Source organism: Lichenostomus cassidix, chromosome 29 (genome assembly GCF_008360975.1).
Source record: "Lichenostomus cassidix isolate B80296 chromosome 29, HeHo_3.0, whole genome shotgun sequence".
Classification (NCBI taxonomy): Eukaryota; Metazoa; Chordata; class Aves; order Passeriformes; family Meliphagidae; genus Lichenostomus; species Lichenostomus cassidix.
In genome coordinates, this window is record NC_139509.1 from 434,941 (window position 1) to 451,222 (window position 16,282).

Genomic DNA, 16,282 nt, shown 5'->3' on the forward strand with positions numbered 1-16,282 from the left:
GCTGCAGGATGGAATTTGGCAGGAGCAGCTGAGCTGATGGCCTGAGAGGGAGAGTTTAACCCCAATCACTGAGCGGGAAAAGGGAGAATATTCCTTCCCAACTCCAGAGCTCAGCAGGAAAACAGAAAAAAAATTCCTTCCCAACTCCAGAGCTCATCAGGAGAGGGAAAAATTCCTCCCAAACTCGTCAGGCAGACAGACTGGGCTGGATTTGGTGCTCAGAGTGCCAAAGCAGCACCAGAAAAACCAGGATTTGGGGATTTTAACCCGTTCTGCAGGCAGACCTGGGGCTGGGCAGGGGAAGGAGCGTCGGGGTGCTGCTGGCCCAGCGCCTGGCTCTGCTCAGGCCGTGCTGTCACCATGCTGCTGGCCGAGCCCACGGCCACACTGCTGCCGTTCAGCGACAAGGACGAGGAGGAGGATGCTGCCAGGCTGGCCTTCAGCCTCTGCAGAGGGAGAAAAACAGACAGTGATGCCCGAGGATTCCTGCCTTTTCTTTTTTATGCACCCTTTCCTGGCTTTTGTATACCCTTTTATGTGTTTTTTACATTTTTAATGTATTTTTTTACATGTTTTTTATGTATTTTTACTTCTTTTTAATGTATTTTAAAATTTTTTACATTTTCACCTTTTATGTACACTCTGTACCCTCAACCCAATCCCACCCCAATCTCTGGGCAGGACTCACCCCAGTCCTGCCCCAATCTCACTCCAATCTCACCCCAATCCTGCACCAATTCCACTCCAAATCCCACCCCAATCCTGCCCCTACCTCACCCCAATCCAACCCCAATCCTGTCCCAATCCCACCCCAATCTCACCCCAATTCCACTCCAATCCAACCCCAATCCCACCCCAATCCCACCCCAATCTCACCATTTTGGCTTCAGAGTGCAGGGGGAGCCCCGAGGGCGAGATGGAGCCGCTGCTGCTGCCGGGAGGCCCAGGGATGCCAGGAATGTTGGGCACCATGGCCATGGGCCGGGCCAGCTGCGGGCAGGAGGGCAGCAGGTTGGCAAGGGGAGCACAACTGCCTGGCAGGGCAGCTTCCCCAGTCCTGGGGAGTGTTTGACTCCAACCGTGTGGCATTGCCACTGTACCCGAGGCCAGCAGCCAGGAGGCTGTGCTGGAGTCACCCAGCACGGAGCACAGCCAAGGGGCAGCTCCTGCCCTTCCTCTTCCCCTTCCTCTTTCCTCTTTCCTCTTCCCTTTCCTCTTTCCCTTCCCCTTTCCCCTTTCCCCTTTCCCCTTCCCTTCCCTTCCCTTCCCTTCCCTTCCCTTCCCTTCCCTTCCCGGGCTGTGCCATTCCCTGCCTGGGATTTGCCATTCCCTGTCTGGGATTTGTCATTCCATGCCCAGCGTGGCTCTCCTGGATGGCATTTGTCATTCCCTGACCGGGATTTGTCATTCCCTACCCAGGTTGTGACATTCCCTACCCAGGCTGTGACATTCCCTGTCTGGGGTGGCTCTCCTGCCCTGGATTTGTCATTCCCTGCCCTGGATTTGTCATTCCCTTACCCAGGTTGTGACATTCCCTGCTCGGGGTGGCTCTCCTGGCTGGGATTTGTCACTCCCTGCCCTGGATGTGCCATTCCCTGTCCGGGCTGTGCCATTCCCTGCCCGGATTTGTCATCCCCCGTCCAGGATTTGTCATTCCCTGCCCGTGTTGTGACATCCCCTGCCTGGGCTGTGACATTCCCTGCCCAGGCTGTGACATCCCCTGTCTGGGATTTGTCATCCCCTGCCCGGGTTGTGACATCCCCAGCTCGGGCTGTGCCATTCCCTGCCCGGATTTGTCATCCCCCGTCCAGGATTTGTCATTCCCTGCCCGTGTTGTGCCATCCCCTGCCCGGGCTGTGACATTCCCTGTGCCATTCCCTGCCCGGATTTGTCATCCCCTGTCTGGGATTTGTCATCCCCTGCCCGGGCTGTGCCATTCCCTGCCCTGGATGTGACATTCCCAGCCCGGGCTGTGCCATCCCCTGTGCCATCCCCTGCCCTGCTGGCTCTCCCGGCTGGGATTTGTCATTCCCTGCCCTGGATGTGACATTCCCAGCCCGGGCTGTGCCATCCCCAGCCCGGGCTGTGCCATCCCCTGTGCCATTCCCTGTGCCATCCCCTGTGCCATCCCCTGCCCTGCTGGCTCTCCCTGCGGCACAGCCGGACGTGTTCCCTGCAAGCTCTGCTGCTTTCGGAGCAGCCAGTTCCAAATGGAAGCAGCTAATCAGGGATCCTGCAGCTCCCAGCCATCTGGCCAGGCATGGATCTGGAATGTTCCACACTGATTGCCCTCTGGTGTGATCTGCACGTTATTGCTGCCCTGCCGGAGCTGCCTGTCCTGTCCTGTCCTGTCTTCTCCTCTCCTCCTCCTCCTCCTCCTCCTCCTCCTCCTCCTCCTCCTCCTCCTCCTCCTGCAGCCTCATCCCAGCGTGGCAGAGCCTGGCAGGGCCAGGGCTGCTCCCTGCTCTGTTCTGGAAGGTTCTCTCACCGAAATGACAGAAGGCATCTGGACGGGGGGACCGGGGAGCACGGGCATGGTCTGCCCGTTGGCGAGCTGCACGACGAGCGGGAGGGAGCCTGTGGGAGACCTGCAGAGGAGAAATTCTGATTATTGTCCTGGTTTGTCACAGCCCCTGAACCCAGCCTGTGGGAGACCTGCAGAGGAAAAATTCTGATTATTGTCCTGGTTTGTCACAGCCCCTGAACCCAGCCTGTGGGAGACCTGCAGAGGAGAAATTCTGATTATTTTCCTGGTTTGTCACAGCCCCTGGACCCAGCCTGTGGATTTGGGGGTGTTCCTCTGTTTCCAAGCAGGGTACAAAGCTCAATTCTGGATTATTTTCCAGGTTTAGCACAGCCCCATGGTGTTAAAACTTCCCATCAGGCCTGTCTGGATTGATGCAAAATCCACCAGTAGGATGGAATTCCTGCCCCAGGGATCCTCCAGGGATGCAATTCCTGCCCCAAGGTTCCCCCAGGACACAATTCCTGCCTCAGGGCTCCTCCAGGACACAATTCCTGCCCCAGAGCTCCCTCCAGGATGTAATTCCTGCCCCAGGGATGTTCCAGGACACAATTCCTGCCCCAAGGTTCCTCCAGGACACAATTCCTGCCCCAGGGACACAATTCCTGCCCCAGGGCTCCCCCAGGACACAATTCCTGCCCCCGAGCTCGCTCCCTGCCCCGCACTCACCCCAGCTGGCGGTTGGAGGGAGGTGCCTGGGTGATGACCGAGGTGGGGGACGGCAGGGTGGGCTGCAGGGGGTCGTAGCCCAGGTGCAGCGGCAGCGAGCCCGGCCGGACGATGGTGGGAGTGGGCGTGGAGAGGATCACAGGCTTGGCGGGGAGATCCTGCAGCAGAACACACAGCAGGGCTGTGGTCAGTCAGTCAGCACTTTGGCACAACCAGCATGACTCTGTCCTGGGAAAATTCACCAGCTCTGCCACGGAGACTGAGGGAGAACATCACCCCGAGGCAGGAGGAGTGAGGGGTGAGGCTGCAGCCCCTCAGTTTTTGGGATTTTAGAGGGGTGAGGCTCCAGCCCAAATCAGACCCCAAAGAGCCCAAATCAGACCCCGAAGAGCCCAAATCAGGCCTTAAACAGCCCAAATCAGGTCTTAAACAGCCCAAATCAGACCCCAAGGAGTCCAAATCAGACCCCAAAGAGCCCAAATCAGACCCCAAAGAGCCCTGCTGAGATCTAAGAAGAGCCCATCTGAGGCTTTGTCCCCACAGCTTGCTCCCCCACGGAAAAGGCACCCCAAATCCCCCCCAGGACAGCCCCACCTTGTCCCTGTGCCGGGGGGAGCGGGGCTGTGACACTGGGCTGTCCGGCGGGGACGAGTCCACCTCCAGCGGCTCCTCCTCCTTGATCTTGATGTCCGGCGTGGAGGGCAGGGACATGTCCAGGGCCGCCGAGCCCTGCGGGACAAGCAGCATTGGGGACAATCTGATTGCTCTGCATTGTCTGCCAAACGCCCGACTGCTCCCCCAGCAAGAGGCTCCGGCTCCCGGCTCTTGCCAAATTATTATTATTTATTTGTACTGAGGCAGCATCTGGGAGCCCGAGGCTGAGAGGAGCTGCTCCAGCCTCGGCCAAGAGGAGCTGCAGGCCCAGGAACAACAGGCAGCCCCAGATGGCAGCGGTTTGTGGGTTCTCAGAAACACACACGACTTCTCCACGGGTTGTTATTATGATTTTTTGGTATAAAAAAGGACCCTGCTAAGGAGAACAGGTACCCCAGCCAAATGCCTGCGAGTTACAGGAGGCGCTTTCGCTCACAGAAGAGCTGTAAAACATTGTATAAATCAGCCTGAATTATTTTATTGCCCGATTATCAAAAGCAAACAAAGAGCCATGCAAGTTATTAAATATCTATGAGCGCCCCATTAAAATAAAACCCGACCATATGCCTGGACTTGGCCACTTGCCACCACCCTGGGATCCAGCAGGGGAACCAGTTAATGACATGCAGGGACAGGGAAAGGGCAGGGGGACAGCCAGGTGAGGGGACAACTGGACAGAGGGTCAGTTGTGCTCGTCCCAGGGAGGGGAGGAGCAGGAGTGGCAGAGCGAGGATGCTGCAGCAGACCCTGCAAGTCACCTCCCCGTGTAAGGTGGGAGAAAGTGTCCCTAAATCAGCCCTGGCAGCTGCTTGTCCAGCCTGTTCTCCATCCATCCATCCATCCATCCATCCATCCATCCATCCATCCATCCCTGTTCCATCCATCCCTGTTCCATCCCTGCTCCTTCCTTCTTTCCCTGCTCCATCCATCCATCCATCCCTGCCCTGCCATCGCCCCTAAACCTCCTCCTGCTGCTCTGGGATTCCTGCCAGGGAGGGAAAACTGCAGCGAAAGAGGAAATTTGGGCACCTGCAGGGAGTTTGGAGCAGAGTGAGGCTCCAGCCCCTCAGTTTGGGGTTTTTCAAACCAGGATGAAGCTCCAGCCCCTCAGTTTGGAGATTTTTAAACCAGGATGAAGCTCCAACCCCTCAGTTTGGGGTGTTTTAAACTGGGATGAGGCTCCAGCCCCTCAGTTTGGGTTTTTTTCAACAGGGATGAAGTTCCAACCCCTCCATTTGGGGTGTTTCAAACAGGGATGAAGCTCCAGCCCCTCAGTTTGGGGGTTTTTCAAAGCAGGATGAAGCCGCAGCCTCTGCGCCCTTCCCCTATTTCCCGGGGGGGATTTTTGCTCGCGGTAGGTGCAGGAACCATTTACCTGCCCTTTTAAAAGCCCGGGGAATGACAAAGGAGCGGGGATTAGCGTGCAGGGAAGTTCCAAACCGCTTAAAGCGCCCCCGGGGAAGCTCCCGCCGCGCCGCTGGTTTTAATTAACGCCGCTGGTGCGAGACCACCCTTGGAAAAGGGAGGGCAAACAGAACAACTTGGAAAAACGGAGGGCAAACTGAACAACTCGGGAAAGGGAGGGCAAACACTAAACTTGGAAAAACAGAGGACAAACACTAAACTCGGATGCTGGAAGCTCAGCTCCCAAAAAAAAACCCCAAAAAAACCCCACGGGCACGGAGCAGCTGAGCTCGCCCAGATGGGGGGTTTGGGGAGGGAAAATCCTTTCGCGAAAAGGGAAAATCCTCTCGGGAGGGAAAATCCTTTCACAAAAAGCTGACATCCCCCGAGCTCCACTGGCAGGAATACTGAGGAATATTGAGGAATACTGAAAAATATTGAGGAATATCGAGGAATATTGAGGAATGTTGAGGAATACTGAGGAATGTTGAGGAATACTGAGGAATATGCGGAATATTGAGGAGTATTGTGGAATGTTGAGGAATACTGAGGAATACTGAGGCTGAACCACCCCACAGCCAGTCCAGCCCGGGGCAGCAGCCATGGCTGAGTGTCCGCAGAGCCCTGGGTGGTCTCCCCAGCCAAACCCCACAATTCCACCCACGAAAATCGCCCTGGCTGCTCCTTGCAGCTCCTTCCCCTTCCTTCCCCTGCAGAACAAAGGGCAGAGCCGCGCAGCCCCGCATACCAATGAGGAGATCAATTTCGGTTTAAAGAGGCTGTTACTGGCGCGGGGAGCCGGGGGGGGCAGAGCGGCTGCGAAGGCAGGTTTCAGTTTTAATTCCGAATTCCTCCGTTCCCCATCTCGGCAAGATTTACGCGGCTCGGCTCCCGCAGTTTATTTCCGAGCAGCGCCGCTGACTGCGAGCGTATGTGGGAACATTTATCAATTTAGTAAATGTTGTGCCAGCCGGAGAGCCCCGCGCGCATCTGCTGCTGCTGCAGTGCTGGGAAGGAGGGAGGGAGGGAGGAAGGGGCTGGAAATGGCCTTAATTAGCTGCGTGCTGATGAGATCCGCGTGTCCTTCAGCCCCGCCGGGCTGCGCGGGCAGCAGCGACCCGGGCAGAGGGAGAGAGACAGAGAGAGACAGAGAGAGACAGAGAGATAGAGACAGAGAGAGACAGAGAGACAGAGAGACAGAGGGACAGAGAGAGACAGAGAGATAGAGACAGAGAGAGACAGAGAGACAGAGAGACAGAGAGAGACAGAGAGAGACAGAGAGAGACGGAGAGATAGAGAGAGACAGAGAGACAGAGGGACAGAGGGACAGAGAGAGACAGAGGGACAGAGAGACAGAGAGACAGAGACAGAGAGAGACAGAGAGACAGAGAGAGAGAGACAGAGAGACAGAAAGACAGAGGGACAGAGAGAGACAGAGGGACAGAGAGACAGGGAGACAGAAAGAAAATGAGAGACAGAGAGAACTCTTTGTTCGGAAAGCTGCTCTGGCCGGGAGGAGAGCTCGGGATGAGCTCGGGATGAGCCTTTAATCCTGCAGATCTGGGCTCTAAAGGCACCAATCCTGCGGATCTGGGCCCTAAAGGAATCAAACCCTTTGGGTCTCAGCCCTAAAGGGATCGAGCCTTTAATCCTGCAGATCTGGGTTCCAAAGGCATCGAATCTCATCCCTAAAGGCACCAAAACCCTTTGGCCCTAAAGGCTTCAAACCTCTAGGACCTGAGCCCTAAAGGCCCCAATCCTGCAGATCTTGGCCCTAAAGGCACCAAAACCCTTTGGATCTCGGCCCTAGAGACCTCTAGGATCTGAGCCCTAAAGGCCCCAATCCTGCAGACCTGAGCCCTAAAGGCATCAAACCTTCAGATCTCAACCCTAAAGACATTAAACTTTTGGATCTGGACCCTAAAGGCACCAAACCCTTCACATCTTGGCCCTAAAGGCACCAACCGTTGGGATCTCAGCCCCCAAGGAGGGTTTTTGCTCATCCTGCTCCTCCTCCCCTCAGCTCCTTCCTGAGGTGGGAGGTATTTGGGGTTTTTTTTCCCTTTTCCCCCACCTTTTTTCAAAGCAAAAAGCCAAAGGAATAACAAACCACAAAATCTGCTCTCAGCAGGTCTGGGATCAGTGGGATAAGCAGCCCAAGTCACCCGAGTTACCAAAATAAAACCCCACAAATCCAACCTGAGGGCTGTGCCTTCAGTCAGAGCAGTCCCCAGTCCTCCCAGTCCTCCCAGTGCTCCCAGTTTGCTCCCAGCCCTGGGCCTCTTGCCTTTTTCTCGTCATCCTCAGCAGCTTTCTTGAACTCGTGCTCGAAGGAGCTGGCCAGCTCGTTGAACAGTCCCACCTCCTCACAGTTCTTCAGGAACCGCGTCGGGGTCGGCGTCTGATCTGCTTGGGGTTGGAACACCGAGAACTGGTCAGGAGAGGCCAAAAAATGGCATTTTACCCACCCCAGTCCTTCCCTGGGGAGCTGAAGTGTCGCCTTGGGACAGAAGGGGCAGTTTGGGACAAGGGAAGCAACTTCTGGTTGGTTTTGTTTCTCTGGTGTTTGAAGAAATCATCAGAACGAGAGGATTTCTGTGAATTCTGGGATTCCCGAGGCTCTACCCCATCCTCAGCTGCACAGGGAGGGAAAATCGGGAGTTTGATCTCCCTGGGATCAGAAAAACAGGGAGTGGTGAGAGGGGAATGTGGCTGATGGGATCGGGCAGAGCTGGTCTGTACCCGGCCTGACAATTCCCTGGGAATGACTGCAGACCATTCCATGGGAATGTGACAATTCCATGGGAATGATCCCGACAATTCCCTGGGAATGACTGCAGACCATTCCATGGGAATGTGACAATTCCATGGGAATGCGACAATTCCCTGCGAATTCTCACAGAAAATTCCCTGGGAATGCTCCTGACAGTTCCAAAGGAATGCTCATAGACAATTCCACAGGAATGCTCCCGACAATTCCCTGGGAATGTCACAATTCCCTGGGAATGCTCATAGAAAATTCCATAGGAATGCTCATAGACAATTCCTTAGGAATGCTCCCCACAATTCCCTGGGAATGCTCCCGACAATTCCCTGGGAATTCTCACAGAAAATTCCCTGGGAATGCTCATCGACAATTCTCTGGGAATGCTCATAGACAATTCCCTGGGAATTCTCCCGACAATTCCCTGGGAATGCTCCCGACAATTCCCTGGGAATTCTCACAGAAAATTCCCTGGGAATGCTCCCTTCAATTCCCCGGGAATTCTCCCGACAGTTCCCCGGGAATGCTCCCAGCAGACAGTTCCCGGGGATGCCCAGCCCGCAGCCCGCTGTCCGCAGCCACCCCCGGGGACGTTCCCACCCCATTAACACGTCGCGATCTCTCTGGCCATCTCCCAGCCCATAAAAGCAGAGCAAAGCTCGCTGCTCGGCACTCCGGCGGGAGTCACAGCGCGGATCCAAAGCCGCGGGGATTTTCCGGCACAAAGAGCATCGCTGGGATCGTTAATTCAGCCTGACCTGCTCGGAGCAGCCTGACTCCAAACCCTCCCCGCCGCGCTTGCCGCGGCAGGAAAATCCCCCTCTGGGCTTCCCCCGTGGATTCCCCCCAGATCCCAATCCATAAAACTCAGAACTTCATCAACCGAATCTCTCCGCAGGAGGTTGTTTTTCCAGGGGTTTAACAGCTCTCGGGGCTCTTTTGGGATAATTCTCTGCTCAGCAATGCTCTGCAGAGCTGCACATTTCCACAGCGGCACAGACAAAGCCGGGAAGCTCTCGCTGCTGTCCTTCCCGAACTGCAGCAGCTCTGCTCACCCTGCAGGACCTTGTTCCCATAAAAACCCCTCTGAGGACAGCTCTGTAGGGCTCTCCTCAGCTCAGCCACCTCGGGGGACAGGGAGGGAGCAAAACATCCCAGAGACAAAATGGTGGCTTGGAAAAACCCCGGGAAATAGGGAATGTCAGGGAATAACGAGCCTGGAGCTCGGGGCTGGGAGCCAGCAGGGTTTGATGGTCCTCACACCCCCTGGCTGTGCTGGGCCTGCTCTGCTTTTTGGGGGTTTGGGGGTCCTGAACTGGCCGTGGATAAATTGGTTTTGGGGGTTAAGTGATCGTGAACTGGCCATGGATAAATTGGTTTTGGGGGTTATGTGATCCTGAACTGGCTGTGGATAAATTGATTTTGGGGGTTAGGTGATCCTGAACTGGCTGTGGATAAATTGCTTTTTAAGGGGTTTGGGTGATCCTGAACTGGCTGTGGATAAATTGCTTTTTAAGGGGTTTGGGTGATCCTGAACTGGCTGTGGATAAATTGGTTTTAGGGGTTAGGTGATCCTGAACTGGCTGTGGATAAATTGGTTTGGGGAGTTTAGGTGATCCTGAACTGGCCATGGATAAACTGATTTTGGGGGTTAGGTGATCCTGAACTGGCTGTGGATAAATTGGTTTTGGGGGTTTGGATGGTACTGAACTGATCATGGATAAAGTGATTTTTAAGAGGTTTAGCTGGTTCTAAACTGGCCAGATTTAAACTGGTTCACTCCAAACCCTTCAGAACCCAACCGAGTTCCCATTCCCTGCTTCACCACCAGATCTGGGCTGGAAATAAACTGGGAAAAGGTGCCAGGCTCCTGCAGCAGCTCTGCTTTCCCTTCAAAACCCTTCAGGGATCGTTTCCCCTCTCCTGGCTCTCAGCTTTTCACCCAGCAGTGACACAAAGGGACAGGAGGGACTCAGAACAAACTAAAATCTGTGAGGTTTGGGATTTTTCCCCCCAGTTTTAGAAAGGCTGCATTGCCTGGAGCTCCTCGGTGGGGCTTTAATTTATGAACTGCAGCTTCCCAAAAGCTCAGGAAAAGTGACACCTGGGCTGAGAGGGGAAGCTGCTTTGTCAGGTTTGCTTCATCGTCCTCAAAGCAGGAACGTGAAAACCCTCCTGGCCATAAATCCTCCAGCCTTTAATAAAAACGGGGCGAGAGCTTAAAAAAAAAAAAAATTAAAAAACCCAAACCCCACAAAACCTGATACCACCATAAAAAAAGAAAAAAAAAAAAAAGAAAAATCCTGGAAGGCTCTGGCTTTGCTCTGGGCCTGATTAAATGCAGCTCAGAGGAGGTTTGATGGGTTGGTGCAGCTGGCCATACCTGCGATGATGACGGAGTCGGTGCGAGCCGGGCCGAATTTCAATGTCATCTCGTGCTTGTGTTTATGAACCGCCAGGTGGTCCTCGTTTGTGAACCTCTGAAATGAAACCATTCCCAAAATGGGGAATAAATGCTTTTTGTGTTTTACGGGGCTCGGCCCGTGGCGGGGAGGGGAGAGGAGGGAAGGGGTGGAGGGAGAGGAAAAGCCTTTATGGGGTTTTTGGGTGGAGGGAGAGGAGAAGCCTTTATGGGGTTTTTGGAGGGTCGAGGCTGAGGGGTTTTGATAATCTGGGGTTTGGAGTGATGGTGGGAATGAGGATCTGTGCTGCTCGGAATTCTGAGTCCTGAAATTCCTGGGGATTTGGGAGCTGTTGGGGTGAGCAGAGCCATCCCTGCCTGGCGACTCAGAGCCTGAATTCTCACACAACGAGGATGGAGCAGCCCTGAGTGGGATCTGCATCTCCCCCAGCTCCGAAATTCCACCTGCGGGGAGAAGTGTGGGATAAACCCCATCCTTTGGGGACGGTTTGGGCAGGGTGAAATCCCCAAACCCCATCCTTCAGGGAGGGTAAAAATCCCAATCCCCATCCTTCAGAGAGGGTAAAAATCCCAAACTCCATCCTTTGGGGAGGGTTTGGGCAGGGTAAAAACCCCAAACCCCATCTTCTGGGGTGGGTAATAACCCCAAACCCCATCTTCAGGGAGGGTAGAAACCCCAAACGCCATCCTTCGGGGAGGGTCTGGGCAGGGTACAAGCCCCACTGGAGGTTTTTGGGGCTGGGAAAGGCAGACAAAGGCCGGGAGGAGGGAAGGAAGGAAGGAGGCAGCAGGGAGGCAGGGCTGCAGAGAGCAGAGGGGAGCGCGGCACGGACGGGGTTAACGCTCGGCCCCATAAAGCCCGAGGATGGATTGCAGTCTCTCCTAATAGACTGCGACAAACGGGGCAGGGCCTCGGGCAGCGCCGCGGCATTGTGATGCATCCGGCAGCAGCGGCTGCGCTGCGCTGCGAAAAACAAACACCCAAAACGCTGCGGCGGCGGCGGCGCAGTGCTGCCCTTTTCCCCTTCCCTGCCTGCCTCTCCAGGGCATCCCAACCCCACCCGGAGCATCCCAGAGCACCTCAAACCCACCCCAAACCCAGCCAGAGCATCCCAAACCCACCCAGAGCACCCCAAACACACCCAGAGCACCTCAAAGCATCCCAAACCCACCTGGAGCATCGCAAACCCACTTGGAGCATCCCAAACCCATCCCAAACCCACCCAGAGCATCCCAAAACCACCCAGAGCATCCCAAAGCATCTCAAACCCATCCCAAACCCACACAGAGCATCCTAAACCCACCCAGAGCATCCCAAACCTGCCAGGAGCATTGTAAACCCACCCAAAGCATCTCAAACCCATCCAAAACCCACTTGGAGCACCCCAAAACCACCCAGAGCATCCCAAACCCACTTGGAGCATCCCAAAGCCACCCAGAGCCACCTGTTCCTGTGGGGTCACTCAGGTGTGACCCCACTAAGGGCTTTTGCCCGGGTTTGTTTATGGCTCTGTTGTTTTAGCAAATAAATTGGCATTTTCTGAGGTGGGCAGAGGCAGGGGGACAATCCTTTGGGGAAGGGGACAATCCCTGGGTGCCAGGGGACAATCCCTGAGTGGCACAGGACAATCCCTGGGTGCCAGGGGACAATCCCTGAGTGCCAGGGGACACCCAGACACACAGCCCATCTTCCCCCCAAGGCCAGGGGGTCACTCAGAGTGACCTCTACCCAGGAGGTGCTTTGGCACTGCCTCCAAATTTGGGCTGAAATGTGAAGAAATCAGAGCTGCTGGGGGAAGAGCCAAGAGGGTTTTGCCCGTGGAGCTCCAGCAGCAGAGGCTCCATCCCTCCCAACCCCGAAACTAAACCTTGAACAAACCCCACATGAAATTTCTCCGTGCTTTGGCCAAAATCTGCCTCATCTGGGGGTTTTTTCCCCATCCCCTGCTCTGCTCCAGCCTCGCCATAAACCCTTTTTGTCCCGAGGAGTTTTCACACATCCCAGCGACCCCGAAATGCTGCTGAACAAAGGGAAGGCGAGCGAGGGAGAGTCGGCGGCGCTGGTTCTGCATCGCCCCAGAAAGCAGAGCAAAGACACCCACGTTTTCCAGGGGTTTGGCCCCAAAATCCCTGTTTTATACAGAATTTGTCTGCCCGCAGTGGAAGTCATGGGAAGGGGTGAAACGAGGGAAATAAACCCATTTTTGTGCCGAGCAGAGGGGTTGGGATGAATATTTAGCAGGCAGGCGGCGTTGGAAATCCTGAACACCAAAGACAGGGGGGAAAAAAAACCGAAAAGGAGGAAAATTCCCAATTCTCCCGCTCCGTTTTGTACTAAAAAATGCGATTTTTAGGTCGGGGCGGGAAGAGGAGAGGTGCAGAGCGAGGTCACGTCTCTCCTCCCAGCAGCCCCAGCCTCGCCAGCACCAGCTTTATTTTAATCTTTCATTTTCCTTCATTGCCGGAATTTTTTTTTTCCCCCCCTAATTTTTTTTTCCGCGGCACTTTGGGCGCGCCGGGCGAGCGTTACGGCTCTATTTAACATCTTTATGTGGCTCCCAGCTCGGGAGCTCTCTGCCTTCCCCGCACACAAATGCTCACAGACACAATATATCTTTCCGCACGCATTTCCAAACGCCGAGAGCCAGAGGCTGAGTCTGGCGCTGCAGCTCTAAATCATGTCGTTTTGCACCGAGAGGGGAAGCAGAGGGGGGAGAGGGAGAGGGGAAAGGGAAAAAAAAAAACCGAATGAGTTAAAGCCACAGCGCTGGCTTTAATATTTAATCTCCTTCCATCAGCAGCTGACATCCAGCAGGGTTATTTCAGCTGCTATTTCGCGGGTGTCGGAATTAAAAAGAAGATGTTGGCTGTAAAGGCTTTGGGGCGAGGGACGGGAGCTGCCAAGCGGCCCTCGGGGTTTTCCAGCCGGGAAAAAGGCTGGGATTGCCTCCCGCGGCCCTAAATTTGGGTTTTTTCTCCCCGTCCTGCAGAGCTGGAGCTGCATTTGGGGTTTGGGGGACAAACCCGAGGGTGTTGTGGCTCCTCGGAGCTCCCAGGCGTCCTCCCCACCAGGGCCTGATGAATGTCCTCATTTCAAAACCCATGGATAAATGTGTTCCATTCAAAACCCATGGATAAATGTGTTCCATTCAAAACCCATGGATAAATGTGCTCATTTCAAAATCCATGGATAAATGTGCTCATTTCAAAACCCATGGATAAACGTGCTCATTTCAAAATCCACAGATAAATGTGCTCATTTCAAAACCTCTATTTAACGGCAGACAATGCAGCAGTGCTGGGATGAATCCTGGATCCCCTCTGGATCCTCTCTGGATCCTCCCTGGATCCTCATGGATCCTCTCTGGATCCCCTCTGGATCCTCTCTGGATCCCCTTTGGATCCTCTCTGGATCCCCTTTGGATCCTCTCTGGATCCTCCCTGGATCCTCATGGATCCCTGGGCAGGCAGGAAGGGATTTTTCCAGGGATTCACCCAGCAGGACAAGAGGAACGAGGGGTTGATCGCTGAAGGTTTTGGGGAAGCTGCGTTTGGTTTGCACCCTGGAACCGCAGCTTCCCAAAAGCTCAGGGAAACCAGCTGGGCTGAGGGGAACTGCTTTGATCCATCGTCCTCTCAGCACAACCTGAGAGATCTCTGGCTGTAAATCCTCCAGCCTTTCACAAAAAAGGACAAGAGCTTAAAAAAAAATAATAAAAATAACCGCCCAGAAAAGCAGGGTTTGGGAGCAGCAGCTCTCCCGGCAGCTCCAGCGGGTTTCCACCTGGATAATCTGCCCAGAGCCGAAATTCCCGGTGACAGCCGGGGCGTGGCTGCGGCACAGGGGACATCCCTTGGGGACATTCCTCGGGGACAGCAGGGGCAGAGAGGAGCCAGCGCTGCCTGCCGCCGCTCAGCGCGGCAGGATTAACGAGCTGTCACTGCCGCGGGGACACTGAGCCACTCGGAGCCACTGCTGCGACATCAGCGCCAGCGCTGGAGTCACCGAGCCCGCGGGGACAGCGCTGGGGACACAGCTGGGGTCACACCTGGGGTCACCGCGCCCGCGGGGACACAGCTGGGGTCACCATGCCCGCGGGGACACTGCCCTGCCACACCTGCACAGGGTGACACAAGCTCAGGGTGACTCCGGCAGGGTCAGGGCTGTCCCCAGGCTGTCCCCGGGCTGTCCCCAGGCTGTCCTCCCGGTGATATTGTCCCCAGGCTGTCCCCTAGGCTGTCCCCCCGGCGATGCTGTCCCCCAGCTCGGCTCCATCTCCCCCTCACCCAGCGACAATTCCCCCTGGCCGCAGGGATTGATTCACTAAAGTGTCCCCAATTCGGAGTGACCGATGGACAGGAAGGTCTGGGGGGACACTGCTCTGACCCCAGGGACACTGAGGAGGGAACGGGAACACCGCAAAGGCTTGCTGGTTTGGGGGAATTCCACAAAATCCAGACAAAACCTCTAATTTCAGCACTCCCGGCAGGCGAGGGGCAAAGATTTGGGGTTCTGTCCTTCCCTGGCAGCTCCCGGTGGGAATCTCGGGGTTGTTTCCTGAGGTCACCAAGTGACTCTGGAAGGTGCTGGGGAGGGACAGAATCACCTCCTGACCCCAGTCCTGGAGGAGAAATGGGGAAGGTTTGCAAAGATTAGCCCAGGAAGGAAAATCAGGATGGGAATTGCCTGCCAACCCCAAATCCTGGAAAAATGGGGAAGGTTTGGAAAGATCAGCCCAGGAAGGAAAATCAGGATGGGAATTGCCTGCCAAGCCCAAATCCTGGAGGAGAATTGGGGAAGGTTTAGGAGGATCAGCCCAGGAAGGAAAATCGGGACAGCCAGCCCGGGAATGAACGGCACTCGGGGTCGTTTCCCACAATCCAGGGACAAGCAGAGCAGAGGACCAGCCGGGAAAGGTGACCCCAGCCAGCCCCTCCCGGATCCTGCGGAATCCCAAGCAGGAAAAGCTCCACCGGGAAGCTCCAGAGCCATTTCCCCCCGCGGGGCCCCCAGGAAAACCCCAAATGGCAATTTTGGGTCTGGCGGCTGCAGAGACCCTGCGGCTCTGCCTTCCCCTTTAAATCCTGCTCCCTCCTGCCCCTGATTCATTCCTGGTCCTTCCTCGTGTGGAGAAAAAAAAAAAAGGAGGAATAATAATAATCAGCAGCTCTGGGCAGCCCTGGGTGAGGAATCCCCGGCCCAGCAGCCCCACACAGCATCGTGCAAAGCACCAAAATCGCCATTTTTCACCCCGTTTCCTTGCCTGCTCAGAGATTTTAAATTTTTTTGGGTTTTTTTGCAGGCTGCTCCCCAAACTTGCCCGCAATTTACACAAAGAGTTAAGGAAGGCTCCGCAGCCCAGCCCAGCCCATCCTCCTTGGCCAGAAGGGCAGAGCGTTTAGCCGGGAGTAGGTAAATAATTTCATTTACATTTCTATGGCTTCGACGATCCCAAAGGGCTTCTCAGGCTGAGCTCCTCCTGGATTGCAGGTGTTGGGAAGGGAGGGAAGAACCATCTGGCTCAGGACGTGAGGAGCCAAGGACGTCCGGGGCACAATCCTCACTAATTCCGGATTCCGTGGCCTTTTTCCCTTTCTTTTTTCTTTTTTTTTTTCCCTTGAATTTTAGTAAAATCTCGCGGGGCAGAGCCGAGGTGGCAGCAGAGACCAAAACTGGGATTGGGAAGGACAGGAATGGGGTTATGCCGGTGGGATTGAACCCGGCAGGTGGGGCACATTTCCTTCCCATCGAATCCAAGGAATTTCTGGGATTGGGAAGGACAGGAATGGGGTTATGCCGGTGGGATTGAACCTGGCTTGTGGAGCACATTTTCCCATCAAATCC

General features: G+C 55.2%; 1 protein-coding gene across 1 annotated transcript in view; it reads right to left on the bottom strand.

Moving 5' to 3' along the window:
• Window positions 1–16,282, bottom strand: part of LOC146425767 (cyclic AMP-dependent transcription factor ATF-7-like) — a 48,377-nt gene that overhangs the window by 4,741 nt on the left and 27,354 nt on the right. The window contains exons 3-9 of the mRNA XM_085041311.1: window positions 10,399–10,495; window positions 7,539–7,657; window positions 3,788–3,922; window positions 3,194–3,351; window positions 2,489–2,588; window positions 877–990; window positions 285–446 (exon numbers count right to left, since the gene is read on the bottom strand). Coding sequence (XP_084897437.1) covers window positions 285–446; window positions 877–990; window positions 2,489–2,588; window positions 3,194–3,351; window positions 3,788–3,922; window positions 7,539–7,657; window positions 10,399–10,495 — 885 coding nt within the window. The remainder of the gene's footprint in view (window positions 1–284; window positions 447–876; window positions 991–2,488; window positions 2,589–3,193; window positions 3,352–3,787; window positions 3,923–7,538; window positions 7,658–10,398; window positions 10,496–16,282) is intronic.